We start from the raw sequence: 20,400 nt of genomic DNA, 5'->3' as shown, positions 1-20,400 counted from the left end.
TAGGACATGCCCATTCTTTCTGCGGTACGGGTTCCCGGGCCGTGCAAAGACCGCAAAAACTACGGTCGTGTGCATGGCCCCATAGAAATTAATGGGGCCGCAATTCTCCCGTGCATTTTCGGGGGAATTGCGGCCACAAAAACACGTTCGTGTGAATGGGGCCTAACTAATTTTGGTGCTGATGTCAATTACAGTGAATGAAACCATGGAGCCGGCAGTGACCGGTAAATGTTCTGGATTTTGATCTTTTAGCCAAAACGTATTCGACTGTATGGCATAGATTGGGATACATTGTCCGGGGAATGGCCCAGGGGAAACTCCTGAAATCACTGTCCATGAATGGCAGTGACGTCTGGAACTTTCCCAGGGCTGGAGCCTTCTACTAGCGCTCTGCCCAGGGACTATGGCGCTGTTCCCGATGTCCATATACGTGAAGTGACGTCAGAAGCTTTGCAAAGCCTGAGTACACGGCCTGAGCGGCCAGGGATTCCGGCCCTGGAGAATCCCGTGACGTCACTTTACATATATGGACAGTGATGTCAGGAGCTTTTCCAGGGACAAAGTCCACGGGGAGAGTGCTTGTGATGCTCTGCCTGGGGACTTCGGCATTGGGAAGCTTCTGACGTCACAGTCCATATAGTGGTCAGGACAGGGGCGTAGCTAGGGGGGGATAGGCGGGGCGTGTGCGCCGGGCGCAACCACGACGACGGGCTGCTGCCTCAGGGGTCGGCAGCGCCACTGAAAACAGCCGCCGCCACCCCTTCTGCACTATAATTGTACATGCGTCTATAGGACACAGGTACGTTCCGTGCCCGGCCATTCAGTGCCTTTCTATGAGTGAAGCGGCGGGATACTTTGCGCCTCTTGCGTTGTTGATAGGCGCTGATTGACATGGAAAGTCATTCTGCCCTGCCAATCAGCGCCTCTCATAGACGCAAGCGGCACGATCATGTTATTGCGCTGCTTGCGTCGTTCAACCCCAGGAGACCTGCGCAGAAGAGAGCAGGTATCCATTGCCGCCGGACGGCGCGGGAACGGGATTAAGGTGAGTTTGTATAGTTTTTTTTTTTATCCTAATAAAAAAGTGTGTGGCATGATCTACGGGGGGGGGGGGGGGGTGGCTTTATCTACGAGGGGCTCTATCTACAGGGTAGGCTATAAGTGGGGCACTATATACAGGGGTGGGCTATATATGGGGGTGGGCTATCTGTGGAGCACTATATACAGGGGTGGGTTATATGTGGAACACTATATACAGGGGTGGGTTATACGTGGAACACTATATACAGGGGTTGGCTATATCTACAGGGGGCTATATACAGGTGTGGGCTATATGTGGAGCACTATAGGGGGAGCTAGATGTGGGGCACTATATACAGGGGGGCTGTATGTGGGGCACTATATGCAGGGGGCTATATGTGGGCACTATCTACAGGGGGCACGGTGTGTGTGTGTGGGACACAGTGTATGGTGCCCATTATAATTTGAGGTGTAGTGTATGGCGCTATTATATTTATGGGCGTAGTGTTTATCTTTGTTTATAGGTGTAGAAATGTTTGAAAAGTGAGAAGCTGAAGACATCTCAGCGGCCAACTGCAGAAATGGGCTGTGACCGGGAGAAGTCATCATAGAGGTCTGGACCAGATGGAGAAAAAGAATTAGAATCTGAGACGTCACCGGTGAGTCACTTAATGTAAATGTTTATTCTGCCTCTAATCAGTACTTTAGTCACTGTATGATCTGCAGCGAGATGATGGGTGGTATGATTATGATATGATTTTTTTTTGGTGAAACCAGGATATCCTTACCATTGTTTGGGCCATGCTGGGAGCTGGAAACAATTTAGTGCAAACCTATACGGCAGGGGTTGCACTAAATTGAGCTGTATTTGTGCTGGTATCGTATATATGTACTGAGCTTGGTTCTGGTACTATATGTATGTACTGAGCTTTGTTCTGGTGCTGTATATATTTAATGAGCTTTGTTCTGGTGCTGTATATATGTAATGAGCTTTGTTCTGGTTCTGTATTTATGTACAGAGCTTTGTTCTGGAGCTGTATTTATGTACTGAGGTTGGTTCTGGTGCTGTATATATGTTATGAGCTCTTTCTGGGGCTGCATTTATGTACTGAGCTTGGTTCTGGAGCTGTATTTATGTACTGAGCTTTGTTCTGGGGCTGTATTTATGTACTGAGCTAGGTTCTGGAGCTGTATTTATGTACTGAGCTTGGTTCTGGAGCTGTATTTATGTACTGAGCTTTGTTCTGGTGCTGTATATATGTACTGAGCTTTGTTATGGTGCTGTATATATGTACAGAGCTTGGTACTGGAGCTGTATTTATGTACTGAGCTTTGTTCTGATGCTGTATTTATGTATTGTGCTTTGTACTGGTGCTGTATATATGTAATGAGCTTTGTTCTGGTGCTGTATATATGTAATGAGCTTGGTTCTGGTGTTGTGTATAGAACTATATTGCTTGTAAAATGTCCTAATGTTTTTATGCTCGAGTTACATAAAAAAATGTGGAAATGACACGTCATTGATTGGTAGAGAAAACATACATGGCGAGGGGGAAGGAGATGTCGGGAAAGAGGTTGGGGGCGCCAAACTGAATCTTTGCCCCGGGTGCTGGAGAATCTAGCTACATCTCTGGTTAGGAGCGGTATACAGTTTTTTTGTGGAATCTCTCAGGATGGAATAGCAAAGTCTACTATACTATTCCATCCTTCAAAAAAAGTTATACCGACATATACCAGCCCGTCGTAGGCTAAAAGGACATAATGGAGCCCTATGAATTATCGTTTACGTTGTTTATCGTGTACGTTAGGAGATTTCCTGATGTTCACGATAAACGTAGGGCAATAACACGATGTGAAGGGAGCCTTAAGAGAGGGGGAAGCACTTGCGAGGATATAAGGAGCACTAATCTTGTATCCTCAGCTTTTCCATGCAAAATAAGTAGCATGCTACTTATTGCTCTGGTGGATTTCTTTTCATGGTGCGGACAAAAACACACGTGGAAAATTTTTCAAAGCATGTGAACTGGGTTGCGGAAACCTCATATGCATGGGATGCAGATTGTCATCGGAATCCGTATCAAATCCAACTCATGTGAACGGGGCCTTAGGGTGAGTTAAAGAGGATCTGTCACTAGTTTAGTAATGCCCAATCTCCTAGCTAATGTAATAGGTGTTGTCACACTGATGTCAATGCTAGTGGAAATTGTGTCCCAAAATGTTTATTATTTTAACTCCTTCTCGACATTTGATGTATGGCTACGTCATAGCCAGGTAGGGGAAGTATGGAGCGGGCTCACAGAGTGAGCCCGCTCCATACGATGCGGGTGTCGGCTGTATGTTACAGCCGACACTTCGCAGTAACGATCGGCCAATAGCGACCGTTGCATTTAAATCGTTAGAAAGAGGGGGCAGCTCATTATGCCCCCCCTCAATGCAATGGCGGGGTGGCGATGGTTGCTATGGCAGCCTGGGGGCCTCATGAAGGCACCCAGGTCTGCCATCTTTGTGCTCCGGTAGGGCTTAATAGAAGCCTGTCAGAAAGACGATAAACTGCAATACCTTAGTATTGCAGTATATAGTGCAAGTGATCCAACGATCGCTGGTTGAAGTCCCCTTGGGGACTAATGAAAAAAAATATAAAAACGAGTAAAATGAAGTTGTTTTTTTATGTAAAAAAAATTGTAAAATTAAAAGATAAAAAAAAAACCATTTTCCCATTTTCCCCCTAAAGCATTGTAAAAAAATAACTAAATAAACATAATTGGTATTGCCGCGTCCGTAAAAGTCTGAACTATTACAATACATCAATATTTAACCCACACGGTGTACGCTGTATAAAAATAAAAAAAAATTGAAACGCCAGAATCACTATTTATTGGTCACCTCATCTCCCACACACAATGGAATAAAAAGTGATCAAAACTACAGCTTGTCCCACAAAAAAAATAAGCCCTCATGCCACTTAATCGACGGAAAAAGTAAAAAGTTATGTCTCTCAGAATTTGGCGACACAAAATAAATTTTATATTTTACACTTCTTTTTCCATGTAAAAGTAGTAAAACAGAAAAAACGATATATATTTGGTATTGCTGTAATCCTATTGACCCGCAGAATAAAGTTAACATGTTGTTTTAATTGCGTATGGTGAATTGGTGAATTCCGTAAAAACTAAGCGCAAAAAACAATTGAGGAATCGCTGTTTTTTTCATTTTCTACCCCACAAATTTTTCATATGGCACAATAAATGGCGCTACGAAAAACTACAACTCGTCCCACAAAAATCAAGCACTTATAGGACTATATCGACGGAAAAATGTAAATCTGAAAATTGTTTACGACGGGAAGGGGTTAAAAGTTATGAGCTTTTTTCTAAATATGCAAATGCTGTCCACAGCAGTGATTCTTCTGAGGTGGAGCTACCTCACAGCCTCTGCTGTCCTATCAGCATGAAGCTGCTTCACACAGTGTGAGAGACTGAGCCTGGATGGCAGGGGGATCACTTCAAATAGCCATATCTCAGGCTGTGGACCACCTAAAACAGCAGTTCTGGTGGCATATGAAAGACGAGATTATAATCTTTCATATGACACCAGGACATCGCAGTTCTAGCTGGAAAAAGCCAGAGATCTCATCAGTTAAAAACACAGTCGAGTATGGAAGCTGTATACTATATGATCACGCTGTGTTGCTGGGCAGGGAAGGTGAAGAATCTGAATGCTGATTGGACAGCGTCATACAGAAAACATTACACCGCCCAGAGTGAAAAGAAAGAGACCTCCCATTTGGCAAGTATAGCCAAACTAGCATATTTAGAAAAATGACTTTGCAAATAATAAACGGTTTTGAAAAAAAATTACACTGTAGTTATCAGCATCACAGCCCCTATTAGATTAGTTAGGAGAAAGGGCATTAACCCTTTCAAGACCGAGCTCATTTTGACCTTCATGACCAGCCCCATTTTCTCAAATCTGACATGTGTCAATTTATGTGTTAATAACTCTGGAATGCTTTTGCCTATCCAAGCGATTCTGAGATTGTTTTCTCGTGACATATTGTACTTTATGTTAGTGGAAAAATTTGGTCAATAAATTCATTGCTTATTTGTGAAAAACACCAAAATTTAGAGAAAATTTGAAAAAATTATGATTTTTCTCATTTTAAATGTATCTGCTTGTAAAACAGATAGTAATACCACACAAAATAGTTACTATTTTACATATTCCATATGTCTACTTTATATTTTCATTGTTTTATGAACATTATTTTATTTTTCTAGGACGTTACAATTCTTAGAACTTTAGCAGCAATTTCTCACATTTTCAAGGAAATTTCAAAACGCTATTTTTACAGGGAACAGTTCAGTTCTGAAGTGGCTTTGAGGGCTTTATGTACTAGATAGACCACATAAATCACCCCATATTAAAAACTGCACCCCTCAAAGTATTCAAAACAGCATTCAGAAAGTTTCTTAACCCTTTAGGCGCTTCACAGGAATTAAAGCAAAGTAGAGGTGAAATTGACAAATTTTATTTTTTTTGCTGAAATTCATTTGTAATAAAAAAAATTCTGTAAAACACAAGGTTTTACCAGAGAAATGCAACTCAATATTTATTGCCCAGATTCTGCAGTTTTTAGAAATATCCCACATGTGGCTCTAGTGTGATAATGGACTGAAACACAGTCCTCAGAAGCAAAGGAGCACCTAGAGGAGTGTGATAATGGACTGAAACACCGGCCTCAGAAGCAAAGGAGCACCTAGTGGATTTTGGGGCCTCCTATTTTTAGAATATATTTTAGGTTTGTCAGGATTGAAGAGGTCTTGTGGTGCCAAAACAGTGGAAACCCCCCCAAAAGTGACCCCATTTTGGAAGCTATACCCCTCAAGGAATTTTTCAAGGGGTATAGTTAGCATTTTGACCCCACAGTTTTTTTGCTAAATTTACTGGAGTTTGTCTGTGAAAATTAAAATCTTTTTTTCTGAAAAAACATAGTAATGTTCAATTTTTACAATGAATAAAGGACAAAAAAGAACCCCAAAATTTGTAAAGCAATTTCTCCTAAATACGACAATACCCCATATGTGATGATACACTACTATTTGGACCCACGCCAGAGCTCAGAATGAAGGAGCAATATTTGGCTTTTGGAGCTCAAATTTAGCTGGAATAGTTTTCGGGTGCCAAGTCACATTTGCAAAGCCCCTGAGGTACCAAACCAGTGGAAACCACCCAAAAGTGACCCCATTTGGGAAACGACACCTCTTAAGGAATCTTTCTAGGGGTATAGTGAGTATTTAGACCCCACAGGTCTTTTGCAGAATTTGTTAGAATTAAGCCGTGAAAATGAATATCAAAATTTTTTTCACTAAAATGTTGATTTTTTTACAATTTTCACAAGGGATAAAGGAAAAAAAGCACCCCTACATTTGTAAAGCAATTTCTCCCGAGTACGGCAATACCCCATATGTGGTGATAAATGTTTTTTCATTAGAAATTTATTAACCCTTTCAGGACTGATCAATTTTTGGGTTTTTCATTTTAGTTTTTCACTTCCTTCTTTCTAAGGCCGGGTTTACACGAGCGTGTGCGTTTTGCGCACGCAAAAAAACACGTCGTTTTGCGTGCGCAAAAAGCACTTAACAGCTCCGTGTGTCATCAGCGTATGATGCGTGGCTGCGTGATTTTCGCGCAGTCGCCATCATTATGACTCTCCGTTTGGATGTTTGTAAACAGATGTTTTCATTCATCCTTTTCAGTGCTGTTGCGCGAATCACGCTTGTCCCACGGAAGTGCTTCCGTGTGACATGCGTGTTTTTCACGCACCCATTGACTTCAATGGGTGTGTGATGCGCGAACAGCGCACAAATATAGGACATGTCGTGAGTTTTTCGCAGCGGACTCACGCTGCGTAAAAATCACGCACCTGTCTGCACGGCCCCATAGACTAATATAGGTCTGTGCGACGCGTGTGAAAATCACGCGCGTTGCACGGATGTATAACACGCTCGTGTAAATGAGCCCTAAGAGGCATAAAGTTTTTTCTTTTTCCGTCAATAGAGTGGTGTGAGGGCTTATTTTTTACGTTAGGAGTTGTAGTTTCTAGTGACACAATTTCAATTACCATATAATGTACTGGGAAACTCAAAATAAAATTCTTTGCAGGCTGAAATTGGAAACAGCTGCGATTCCTCCATTGTTTTTTGGGTTTCGTTTTTACGGATTTCACTGTGCGGTAAAAACGACAACTTAAATTTTAATACGACTTAATACGATTAAGGTGATACCAAGTTTATACAGTTTTTTTTTTATATTTTACTACTTTTACAAAGTAAAACTATTTGTTAAAAAAAAAAAACGTTTTGTTTCACCGCAATCCGAGAGCGGGAACTTTTTTTGTTCTTGGTCGATTGAGCAGTGTGAGGGATTAGTTTTTGCGAGACGAGCTGTAGTTTTTATTGGTACCATTTTTTGGTACATACAATGTTTTGATCACTTTTTAGTTAAGGTGACCAAAAAACAGTGATTTTGGAGTTTTAAAATCTTTATTTTTTACAGCGTTGACCGTGCGAGTTAAATAATGCTATATTGTATTATATCAAACGTATAATACATCTGTGCTACGCGCGTGATTTTCATGCGCGTCGCACGGCCTATGTTAGTCAATGGGGCCGTTCAGACTGTCCGTGATTTTCACGCAGTGTGTGTCCACTGCGTAAAACTCAATTTGCCCGCATAACGCACCCATTGAAGTCATTGGGTGCATGAAAACCGCGAACGGAACACAGACGCACTTCCGTGTGCCGCGCGTGATGCGCGCTACAGTAGTCAAAACTATGAATGAAAACAGAAAAGCACCATGTGCTTTTCTGTTTACATAGAAACTGTGTCATAATGATGGCGGCTGCGCGAAAATCACGCAGCCACGCATCATATGCTGCTGACACACGGAGCTTTTATGGACCTTTTGCGCGCCCAAAACGCCGCATTTTTTGCGCGCACAAAACGCACCTGCTCGTGTGATTCCAACCTAACAGTGCGATCACTGTTCCTGTCCGTTAGTCTCGGGTGTCACCAGTAATACACAGCTGACACCAGCAGCATATGGAGCGGGCTCATAGCGTGTGCCCGCTCCATATATAACCCCCTGCACCAAGACATGCTATTAAGTCGTGGTGCGCGAAGGGGTTAATGCGCAGCTGATGGTGCAAAGTGACAATTACAATTTTCCACTGATATGCCATTTTAGTGCACAATATGGTGTGCCCAGTTTGTGCCACTGAAGACAAATACCTTATACACTGTTGAGCAGGTTCTCCCGGATATAAAATGTCATATATGTGGACGTAAGCTGATGTTTTGGCGCTCTGTAGGGTTCCGAAGTGAGGGAACGCCATTTGGCTTTTGGAACGCAGATTTTGCTTGGTAGTATTTTGTTTGGAGTACATCAGGATATATGTAAGCTGGGCGGAGTACATCAGGGTATGTATAAGCTGTGAAGAGTACATCTGAGCATATGTAATCTGTGTGGAGTAGATCAGGGCATAATAAGAGGGTATAATAATGCAGTAAATAATTCATAATTCATAGATATGTGGCCGGTGTCACACTGATAAATGGCGCCCGATCTTATCCGCTTTTGGAACACTCTGCACAATTTCTGTCGCTATATTCAGAAAGCCAGAACTTTTTACCACCGGAGCTGGGTGAGGGCTTATTTGTTGCGGGACAATCTGTAGATTTCATTGGTACAATTTTGGGGTACATGCAATAGTTTGATCACTTTTTATTCAATTTTTCGGCAAGCAAGGTGACAAAAAAACAAATTCTGACAAGGTTTTTTGTCCTTTTTTTTTTTTTTTTTTTTTTTTTTTTTTTTTACGGGGTTCACCGTGCTCTATAAATGACATTTTACTTTTTTCTGCGGGTCGATACGATTACGGCGATACTATATGTATATAGTTTTTTTTTATGTTTTGCAGAGTTTACGCAGTAAAATCACTTTTCTATAAAATAATTTTGTTTCTGTGTCACCATAGTCTGAGAGCCATAACTTTTTTTATTTTTCTGTCAAAAAAGCTGTGTAAGGGCTTGTTTTTTGCGGAACGGGTTGTAGTTTTTATTGGTATTATTTTGGGGTACATGCGACTTTTTGATCACTTTTTATTCTATATTTTGTGAGGGGTGGTGACCAAAAAAAAAGTGTATCTGGCATTGTTATTTTTTTTGCGGTGTTCACCTTCCGGGAAATGTAATATTATAGTTTTATAGTTTGCGTCGTTACGAACGCAGTGATACCAAATATGTGTACTTTTTTAATGTTTTCATTTTTTTTCTATAATAAAAGTCTTATTATAGGAAAGAAAGCATTTTAGGTTTTTGTAACGTATAACTTATTTTTTTATAAAACATTTGTATTACTTCTCACTTGAAGACTTGCAACTCTGATCGCTAAACTGTCTGTGTGACGCTGGGAGTCAAACTGACAGGAAGCCTATGAGGATCACCCTCCTGCTGGTCCTCATAGTCTTCAATGCATGGCAGACCCGGAGGCCGTTGTATGGCCTCCGGTTTTGCCATGACACCAACGGCAGCACCTGCAAATCGGTCCCCAGAGGCCGGTGTTAACAGCGCGATCCGGGTGTCAGCGCTACTCTGAGACACACGATCGCGCTGCTAACACTCTCTCCGTCTTCTCTCTCCTCCGAACTCACACTGACAGGAGGCAGGGGGAGAAAGTTATAACCATCAAGTGCCAGGAAAGTTTATTACTACAACAAACTTTCCCTGTGGTCGCTATGATTAGCTATCATAGCGATCACGATTGGGACCTCTACCAATCAGGCCCTGATGAGAGCACCCGGGAAGAGGCTGATAGCAACAACCCATTCCGATCGCCGACATAAGGAGGAACATAAATTAACGCCGGCGCTGCACAAAGCCCAGCAAGCGCCGATGTTAATTTACCGTCGGCGGTCAGGAAGCGGTTAATAATTATTTTTTCCACTACTGAAAACTTTGTTAAACTTTTTTTTTTTACACTTTTTATTAGTCCCCCTAGGGGATTTGAACCACTGAGCATTAGGGTATGTTCACACGCTGAGTCAAAAACGTCTGAAAATACGGAGCTGTTTTCAAGGGAAAACAGCTCCTGATATTCAGAAGTTTTTTAAGCCACTAGCGTTCTTCGCGAGGGTTTTCCATAGTCAATGAAAAACGGCTCCAAAAATGTCCCAAGAAGTGACCTGCACTTCTTTTTCGCGGCTGTTTTTTTTAATGCGGCCGTTTTTCAAAACGGTCGCGTAAAAAAATGGCCCATCGGAACAGAACTGTTTTTCCCATTGAAATCAATGGGCAGATGTTTGGAGGCGTTCTGCTTCCGATTTTTCGGCCGTTTTTCGCGCGTTTACGCCCCAAAAAACGACCGAAAATAGGCCATGTGAACATACCCTTAGATCGCTGGTATGATGTATTGCAGTATATTGGCAGTTTTACAGGGTTCTGTTAAGCCCGTCTAGATGCAGAGATTAACAGAGGTAGAAAGATGGCAGATCTGGGGGCCTTCATTAGGCCCCCGGGCTGCCATGACAACCATCGGCACTCCCCCCTTTCTAGTGGCTTAAATGCCACGGTCACTATTGACTGTGGCATCTAAGTGGTTAAACAGCTAGGATCATAGCGATGGCTGTTCCTGGCCATTAGTGCACGGTGTCAGCTGTAATACAGACACCCACAGCGTATGGAGCGGGCTCAGCGCATGAGCCTGCGTTATACTTCACCCCCTGCACACACCAGGATGTGCAGTTACGTCCAGGTGCGCGAAGGGGTTAAGGCTATGTTCACACTGCCAATGGAACCTCTGGCGACCGTTTCATCACATTTGACGGCTAAAATTAAAGGCTATGTACACCTGTTTTTATTAAAAAAAAGGTCGATCAGTGTGTTTGGTGCAACTTTATAATTTGTTTTTATTAAAAATTATTTTTACTTTTTGAGATATAGCTGCTTTGTATTTTGTATCGTGCGCCAAGACCGGAAACTGTCAGGTCCGCCAGACTGATGGGTTTAGTGTCAGCGTATCTCTGACACGCAGGATCTACCTGTAATTGATCACATCTAAGTAATGAACTCAGATGTGATAGGTAACACTTCGTTCACACGCAGGACCCGCTGACACCGAACCCGTCAATACCGCGGACCAGACGGGTACAGAATTCAGCGTAAGATACAGCTGCTCTGTATACAGAATACAGAGCAGCTGTATCTCAAAAAGTAAAAATTGTTTTAATAAAATTGAATTATAAAGTTGCACAAAACTGATTGACCGTTTCATTAAAAAAAATTGCTTTCAAAGGTTTACATAGCTTTTACGCAGCATCTATGACAAAAACCCAAGACCCCATTATGAGTCCATCAAGCGCCATTGGGATCCAGCCCAGCATTATGGCTTCCATTAAGAATATAAGCCACTATGCAGATGTGAACAGAGCCTGATTAGCACTAATTCTTGTCATCCGATATTATTCAAATAATTCTTCTTGACATCATGTATAAAACATATACGATATCACCGAGTATACTGATATTGGTTGGGGGGATGCTATAAGTAAGTGCATGTAATGTAGTTGGTATAGTGGCCATTATTCAACATTGCGGGTAGAAGCATTTCATGAATCATAGAAATAAACACAGGACACAAAAGTAGATCTCTTTCCTTTTATTTTCTTTGAGGAAATATAAAAGTGCAAGTTCTTTATTAACATTACACCACAATAAATATGCTAAGTTTTTGGTAACATCTACAGTCCAATTTCTGAGTAAGTTCTAAGAGAACTACATATACCCAATGACAGACAACCGATAACTGTGAGGCCGCACGATGTATACTCTGCCCCCTTATTGCTATTAGACAATGCCTCCGAGTACGAAACAACTGTGTGCTTCATATTGAAAATGTGCAAATGTGATGTAACCCACAGCAACATCAAGTTTGCTTATCTTTTCCTTCACTGCTCTAAAATAGTATTTAAACCTGGCTGCTGTATGTTTCAATATCCCCATGCTGTGCAAATCGGTGTCGAATAATTTCCATATTTACTATAACATTAGTGTTCTCATCACAGGCAAAGTCTAATGGAGGCACTACTTCTCACATGTAACATCATGGTCCAGACCTATCCTAAAGCTAGTTTCACACAGGCATAAGACGGCCGTATTTTATCATCCGTATTATTGCCGCAACACCTAGACTCCCCATTGTTAGGGTATGTTCACACGAGGTCATTACGTCCGTAATTGACGGACGTATTTCGGCCGCAAATCCCGGACCGAACACAGTGCAGAGAGCCGGGCTCCTAGCATCATAGTTAGGTACGACGGTAGGAGTCCCTGCCTCGCTGCCGGACAACTGTCCCGTACTGTAATCATGTTTTCAGTACGGGCCAGTAGTTCCACGGAGAGGCAGGGACTCCTAGCGTCGTACATAACTATGATGCTAGGAGCCCGGCTCTCTGCAGTGTGTTCGGTCCGGTACTTGCGGCCGAAATACGTCCGTCAATTACAGACGTAATGACCTCGTGTGAACATACCCTTAGAGCGAACCAAACTTGAAGGGCTTGCACAGGATAAGAAAAACATGTCTGCTTGCTTTTAAAACAGCACCACACCTGTCCACGAGTTCTGGCTGGTGTTGCTTGAAGTGAATGGAGTGGCGTTGCAATACCACAAGCCATGGACAGGTGTGGGTGGCACTGTTTCTGGAAAAAAAGCAGCCATGTTTTTCTAATCCATTACAACCCTTTTAAATGTCACTGTATGCAACTTGCAACCGGTGTTAGCTTTAATTTATACACGTCACTGTCAGATACCACCTGCAATAAAAACTCATTTACACGGACCAATGATAGGGTGTATAATCGGTCATACAAACACTCGTTCCCAGTCATCGGCCAGCGATCAGCCGACAAACTTGCAAATGCTCGTTTGTCGGCTGATCGGATCTTTTATGTGGGCATTAAGATCATCGGTTGTCAGCAGCACATGTCCACGTGTAAACAGTATGTGCCCGAACAATCACTTTAACAATAGTTCGGGCACATATAGTACCAATGCTTGCTCCATGTAAATGGAGCTAAACAAGCGCCGATCGACTCGTTATATTCTGGATCGGCACTGTGAATCTGCCAGTGTAAAAAGACATTAAGTTAAAAATCAATTTATAACAACAGTTTTAATAAGTGAAGATTTCGGTCAGGATGTCATACTGGTAAATGTGGCATAATATGTAATAGTAATGACAACAAAGCATAGCCACACAAACTTCTGTGCTTGAAATAATAGAAACTCTTAAAGGAAGCTCCGGCCTAATTGTCATTTGAATATTTAACATTAAACTAAAGGGGTAGTCGCTGAATGAAGGATCTGCTTTTTTCCTTATAAACAGCGCCACTCTTATCCATGGGTGGTATCTGGTATTGCAGCTAACCTTTATTCACTTCAATGGGGTTTGAGCTGCAATACCAGACATAGCCCATAGATAAGAGGGCGCTTTTTCCAGAGGGAAAAAAAAACCAGACCCTTTCTTTTAACCTCACACAACCCCTTTAATGTGCATGTGAAAGTTTAACAAAATGTATCTGAACAAAAATCTTTATGTCCTGTAAATTCTTAGGGTACATTCACACGTAGTGAATTTTCAAGTGTACTAGATGTAAGGGAATGCAATTTTTTTTAACCCATTCACGTGCAGTGGAAAAAATACACGCAGATTTTGGGGCATGCTGAGGATCTGTGCCATGGTATTTCCCTGACTGAACAGTAGAACATACACATAAAATCCTTACACCAAGCCATAGAGTCTGGGTCCTCAAATATTAGTGCAAAAGAAAACCTACCCGTCGCCCATAGCAACCAGACCACAGCTGTCATTTTTCAAGTTAGCCTCAGTATGTTTTTGGAGTATGGGAGGAAACTAAAGAATCGGGAGGAAACCAACACAAACACGGGAAGAACATACAAACTACATTGTAACTAATCAGACATGTTAAAAATCTAGGTCATCCTAGAAGCCCTATTGTTGCATGTGAACATGTACGTTGTCAGCATAGGAACGACTGGCCGCCCATTGTCAAACCTCAGTCAAAGGCATCACCGTGTTCTAGAGGAGCATTTCTTATAAGTTTTGGAACTAAATAATTCCTATTTTAAGCTATTTTATAATATAGACTGTCGCAAACTGTTGCCACTGGTCAGAGTCCCTGCATCACTGTATGGCCTTATTCACACGAACGTGTTTAACGTCCGTGATACGCATGTGAAAATCACGCGCGTCACACAGACCTATGTTAGGCATTAGGGACGTTCAGACAGTCCATGAATTTGACACAGCCTGTGTCCGCTGCGTAAAACTCACGATATGTCCTATACTTGGGCGTTTTTCGCGCATCACGCACCCATTGAAGTCAATGGGTGCGTGAAAATCACGCGCAGCACACGGAAGCACTTCCGTGTGTCGCGCGTGATTCGTGCAACAGTAGATAAAGAAATGAAGGGAAAAATAAAACCACTTCCTTCATTTCTTTTTTCGAAACATCAAAACCGCGTGTCATGAGGCTGGCATATGCGTGAAAATCACGCAGCAAACACTTCTGACACACGGAACTGCAACACGCAAAACGCACGGGGCCCTATTACAGATCCGTACAACCTTGGAGTTATACAGAGCTGTGTTAGGGCAGTCTTCTATGGGCCCTAGTGTACCTTTGTAGGCCTCTAATTTCATACCAGGGCATACTGAGGGATTTTTTTCTGTCAGATTCTGTATGAATCCAACATAAAAAAATGATGGCATGCTTCTATGGAAGAATATGGGTGTGCTGTGTCAGACTCCGTGTGCTGCCACATAACCTCCTGCACAATGCTCTGCCCTAACCATGAGGTCTTGAGTAAAGAGATTTGGATTTTAGCCAGGTTCCTTACATGGGACCGCAATGCAAACATGATGGCGTTAATAGGGTCTCCAGGAGTATAGTCATATAAAAGAACTTATCATTAGGGCACCTTTCATGAGAGAAGGGGTTGTACATTAAAGGAGTTGTCCAGGAGCATGGCCATATAAAACTACTAAATCTGCCCCATGCATCGCAGTGCTGAACAGGCCGCAGCCATGATCACGTGCTGGATCATCTAATGGCTTTAGCACTGTATATCACAGCTTTTCAGCACTGGAGACCTTACTAACTTATTGACTTATTAATATGATAATTCATGCCCCTGCGTCATTTCAACATATGTTAATAATTATTTGTAATCAATTCCTATGCACTAGGGATTGCTTCACATTCTAATCCTTAATACCATTGATATCCCAGTACAATGTAGCTCGGTGGCTATGGTTTAATCAATAAGTAAGTATTTGGTTATTAGTGTAAACATGCAGGGATCTGTAAGGGTTGGACATATGTGGGATATGGTTCTTGTTATGTTGCAAATTCTTCTAGTGATTACTTCTTGGTGCAGCCATTTATTCCGAATAGTACAACAGATACCCGTTTTTGTACTGTATGGTCATTTGATGTCTTTGTAACTGAAAATAATAATAGTCCGCGAACAATTACTGACCTATCATCTCTAAGGATGACACCAGACAACTGCTGGATTGTTTTAGCACTATTGGTTCCACCAAAATAAGGGTTACCAACACTGGGTGGATGCAGTAACTGCTCATGTCCAACTGGTATATAATGTCTATGAGTACTTTTATATTGCCAGAGGTGAATGTATCTTGCGTAAGCATTCAGGGATGGTCTATTAGGATGCACAGTAATCTTAAAGGAGTTCTCCATTATTGCCGCTTTTGGCTGCGTAGCCAACGTGATAAGAGCCTTCCTAGTATGTGTCCTGTGCAGGCATTCCCCATAGAGCATAGAGTGGCACTTCAGCATCACTGCCCTATTCCCTATGTAGGTAGGGACACATCCAGTGGAGACTCAAGTGCTTACTACAGCTCCGGAACTGAAAGGGGCAACAGCGGTGAACCCTTTTATTATATATACGCACCAATGTACATGTTATGTGCTCTATATTATGACAACCAGATTTTTAAATAAACACATTTCATAAACCGATTCACTTAAAAGTACAATTAAAACAGCTCTTTCTCCAGTAAGGTTCCCTTTCACCCTGAAAAAATAGAACTATAAAAAACAAAAACAACAAAAACGCATTTGTAGCACATACAGAATGAATATTCCACAAATATCAAATGCCCAGTAAATGGACAGCAATGGAAATATCCCTGAATTTGAACAAAAAGTAAATTTTCAAGTATGTACAGAAGCAAAAGTGCTACAACTTCTTTATTGTATTGCCTTTTACTACCCTTCAGGGCTGGTTCATTTTTCTACTTAGAAAACTGCACAGTCTTTGCATTGAATTGATGAAATACATCAATCTACAAAGGACGAACAATAAGGGGGGGCTACCACACATACCCCTGACTGCGCAACGGAAACGGCTATTGTTGCAGTAATTGTTTTGCTACTGCAATATGTCCATAAATATATAAAAAGTGGGCATGTGTTTATAGCTAATAATTGAATAAAAAGAAAGTTTCTACCCCCCCCCAGCTGCACATGTAACATTTAATAAAATATTTCTAAAAATCCTACTGAAGAATGTATGTAAGCTTATTCCTCCCATCTTGCCACCCCAGAAAACAGTGTAAAAACATATGTCCCCCCAGTCACCTAAGATATTAGGGTTAAACGACCTGTTCTACAATGTGGCAGACCAGACGTTGCACAGGACAAGGTCACGTACATCACTGTGTGTTATGTTGCTTTTCTCAGACAGGCCTGACCGCAGCTGAATTCTAGCAGCAGTTCATCTCAGTGGTTAGCATGTTGGCTGGCCTTGGCTACACAGCGCCATCTAGTAGATAAAATATTAGCCTACTACTTATATTATACAGCAATGGGAACATAACATATAACTCCTAAAACAGTCAAAACTAAATAAAACTGCCATGGGTGATTCAACTTAAACTGCTGCTTCAACTTTGATTGACACAAGGGTTAAAAGGACATGCTATACGGGTCACTACCACAGTCCTTAGGAAAGTCATCCATTGTAGCGATGTCTTACTCAAGTAATGCTATTTAGATTATAGTCCTACTTTTCCAGATTAAAAAGGTTGTGAATTTTCTTTTTGTCCAGCTTTGTTGCTTCTGTGAATAGTCCTAAGTCTCTGGCACAGACGGCTTTCTGAGGAAACTCTTCGATCCATATCATCAGCCACGATCTGCCATTTTAATCCCCTGCTGAGTGGTAAAGTGCAGAAAGCTGTGTGGGATGTCGTGTCCTCCTCTCGGTCACTGAGGGACCACTTCCCTGAGAGAGGCCAAGGCTGCGTGGATTCGAACATGTAATCTGTTCTCAAAATCATAGCCAGTATATTCCTCCTGCAAGAGCCACAATACAGAAAAAATGCACAAAAACATTTCAGTTTGTGAAATCAGTCAAGACAATGAAAAGACGTTTCATACTTGCACGGAATCAAAATTATTGATCTATAAATTCATATTATAATGTTATGAACAATATTATTATTCTACCTTTGCTTGAAACAGTAATGCTTTTCCCTTTCCAATGGTCTGTAAAGCAAAAAAAAAAAGTAAGCTTAACTTTTTGTAATACAAAAATTAGGATACACATTTCAATAGGGAATGCCCAACCGTGCATCTTTGGCTCTGTTCACATCTGCATTGTTGTTTCACTTTATAACGAAAATCATAAAGCAGCGCCGGATCCGTCGAAAGACTTATACCACCGGCACCCGACGGACCCCATTAAGTTATAATAGGGTCCGTCAGGTTCTGTCCTTGTAACTGGAAAAATAGTTCCTTCAGTGCTATCTTTCCTGTTAAATCTGACGGGATCTGCGATGGAGGCTATGAACGACGCAGATGTGAACATAGCCTCATATACATCTTTTCATGGTGGAACATCTACTTTGCCTTGAAGTTGCTTGTGACTGAAATTTATAAAAAATAGGACAATGAAAAATGTTGTAATATACTTACTTTCATGAAATTCTTCTTCTGTCTCCTGCAATTAATCTTTAATAATTTCTCGTAATGATTAGGCCTAAGACATGTTGCATCTCGCGACTGCCATTGGATGTCATGGCATTACGTGAACACAGAGTCAATGAGGTCTAATGAGGAAGACTAGCGGCAGGCCACAGAATATGACTTCAGATGGTGAGAATATTACAAAAGTATTATTGCGGTTCAGCAAAATTTAAAAATGTATGAACATGAGATTCTTAGTAAACATTTTCATCAAACTGTATAAGCCCACTTGCCACTTAACAATAACCTCTTTTAAGTGGGTCCCTACTCTATCAAGTGTAGTATCCCATGGCAACCAATGCCGCTGCAACACAGCACCTGCAGAGGGAGCAACCCAGGAGACTAGCAGCACCCATGTTCATATATCCGTTGTCCCTTTCAGTTTCCCTCCAGCGTGTTGCAGAAAAGCTGGAGGGTAATGGATGCTAGAACGGATCCCATAGCTTTCTAGTGGATATGTTCTGGCACATGGGACATAAGTTGTGATGCCGTACGGCGCTGGACCTGTGCAGTAGCCGTATCCAAAAAAGTTACCGGCGCCTCGTCCTATCTTAATTAATTGTAGCCGCATGAACGCCAGGTGCTGCCGCATCCATCTTCCGGCAGCGGCGTGGGAATGCCCGGCCAAAGCATTGCCGACGCTCTGGCCAGGGAGCAGGAGCAGAATTTAGTGCCACCCATACCCACCTTGTTGATAGCACCACCCACTGTATATAGCGCTACCCCCCTGTAGATAGCGCCACTGTAGCTCCCTCTAGCAGCGGAATCCCCAGCAAGAGCATTGCCGAGACTGTGGCTGGGGATCCCACATCTGAAGTTGCCCCTTCAGGGTAAACGGGTGCCCGCCTCCAGGAATCAGACTTTAAGATCCCAGAGTGTGCAGACAAGAACAAGAGAAAGAGGCAAGCTTGACAAAGGCTACATTGAGCAGCTGAAACTTTGCACTACTTTATTGCACATATGGGAGAATAAATCCATCTATTTGATATTTTCAACTTGAAGTTCTGCCTCTTCCTCTTATATGATCAGTGACGTCAGGGGCTACTCCTGGAGCGGAATCCCCTGCCAGCAGAGCGTCAAGCAACACTCTGGCCGGAGATTCTAGAGGTAATTGCTGACATCACTGTCCATATATGGACTGTGGGATTAGGGGCTCCTCCCGGAGGGAATCCCCATACACAGCGTCGGCAATGCTCTGGCCGGGGATTCTGATGCTAGATGGTGCTTCCATTGGCACTATGTACAGGGGAAGGTGGTAGCGCTATATAGTGGGGGTGCCGCTATCTATAGGGGGCGGGGGGGCGTTGTGTGCTGCTACCTACAGGGGGCTGTGTGACATTATCTACAGGGGGTACTGTGGCATTATCTATAGAGGTGTGTGTGGCACTATATACAGAGAGCACTGTGGCATTATCTACAGGGGGGTGTGGCACTATATACAGAGGGCACTGTGGCATTTTCTACACATGAAATTCGACTGCTTTTAAAAAATTCGTCAAAAACACGGACAAGGAACGGATATAAAACAGATGCAAAATGGACGTCAAAAACGTCCAACACCCGGACCCTGTTGTGTGAGTAGAAACAGCAATCCCAGCGTGGTGTGGGGTGGGTAGGAGATGCGGGGTGGGAATGGGTAGCTGTAAATGCACCAAAAAGGATCTACTCCCTGAAGTTAAGGCTAGTGTTTGGTGTCTTTGCAGTTTCACAAGGCTGCTCTGAAGATCTAATCTGAGGTCAGTGGACAGCAGCTGCCTTCTGGGCTCTCCCTCTTGGCGCCAGCTGTGTGTCAGAATTCAGTGTAGCGCCGAGGCCAGAGCAGAGAAGGAGAGCCCTGACATGGTACACATTATGTATCTATCATGTATCCAATCTATCACAAACTATGCACTACTCTGATAAAATTGGCACATTTTCAGACCCTAGAATACCTTTTGGTATTCTAGGGACCACTGTGGTTCCTAGACCACAGTGATTTGGTGGACCACTTTGGTAAAAACGGATGGTAAAAACGGATGGTAAAAACTGACGACAGGTAACCACAACCGATGACAACTGATGGTTCCGTAGTAAAAATTGTGAAAAAGCCTGATGACAACCGAGGCTAAGTTCACACTAGCATTAGTATACATCAGAGGAAGAAAGTATTGAAACATTACACGGAAAGCAACAGTTGCATTAGAATTACCATTAAGTTCAATGTTAGTTCTTTTGTTTCAGTTGATTTCCGTTTGTCTCCGTTCATTAGGTT

The 20,400-nt window shown here is 42.4% G+C and overlaps 1 protein-coding gene across 2 annotated transcripts in view; it reads right to left on the bottom strand.

The window, feature by feature from the left end:
• Positions 1–16,043: 16,043 nt before the first annotated feature.
• Positions 16,044–20,400, bottom strand: part of TTC39C (tetratricopeptide repeat domain 39C) — a 97,912-nt gene continuing 93,555 nt past the window's right edge. For both annotated transcript variants that reach the window (XM_075826336.1, XM_075826337.1), the window contains exons 13-14: positions 17,631–17,669; positions 16,044–17,477 (exon numbers count right to left, since the gene is read on the bottom strand). In XM_075826336.1, the coding sequence (XP_075682451.1) occupies positions 17,388–17,477; positions 17,631–17,669 (129 nt within the window). In that variant the 3' untranslated portion in view covers positions 16,044–17,387. The remainder of the gene's footprint in view (positions 17,478–17,630; positions 17,670–20,400) is intronic.

This window comes from Rhinoderma darwinii, chromosome 5 (assembly GCF_050947455.1).
Source record: "Rhinoderma darwinii isolate aRhiDar2 chromosome 5, aRhiDar2.hap1, whole genome shotgun sequence".
Taxonomy (NCBI): Eukaryota; Metazoa; Chordata; class Amphibia; order Anura; family Rhinodermatidae; genus Rhinoderma; species Rhinoderma darwinii.
The sequence above is the reverse complement of the archived record's forward strand: the minus strand, read 5'-3'. Positions and strand labels throughout refer to the sequence as shown.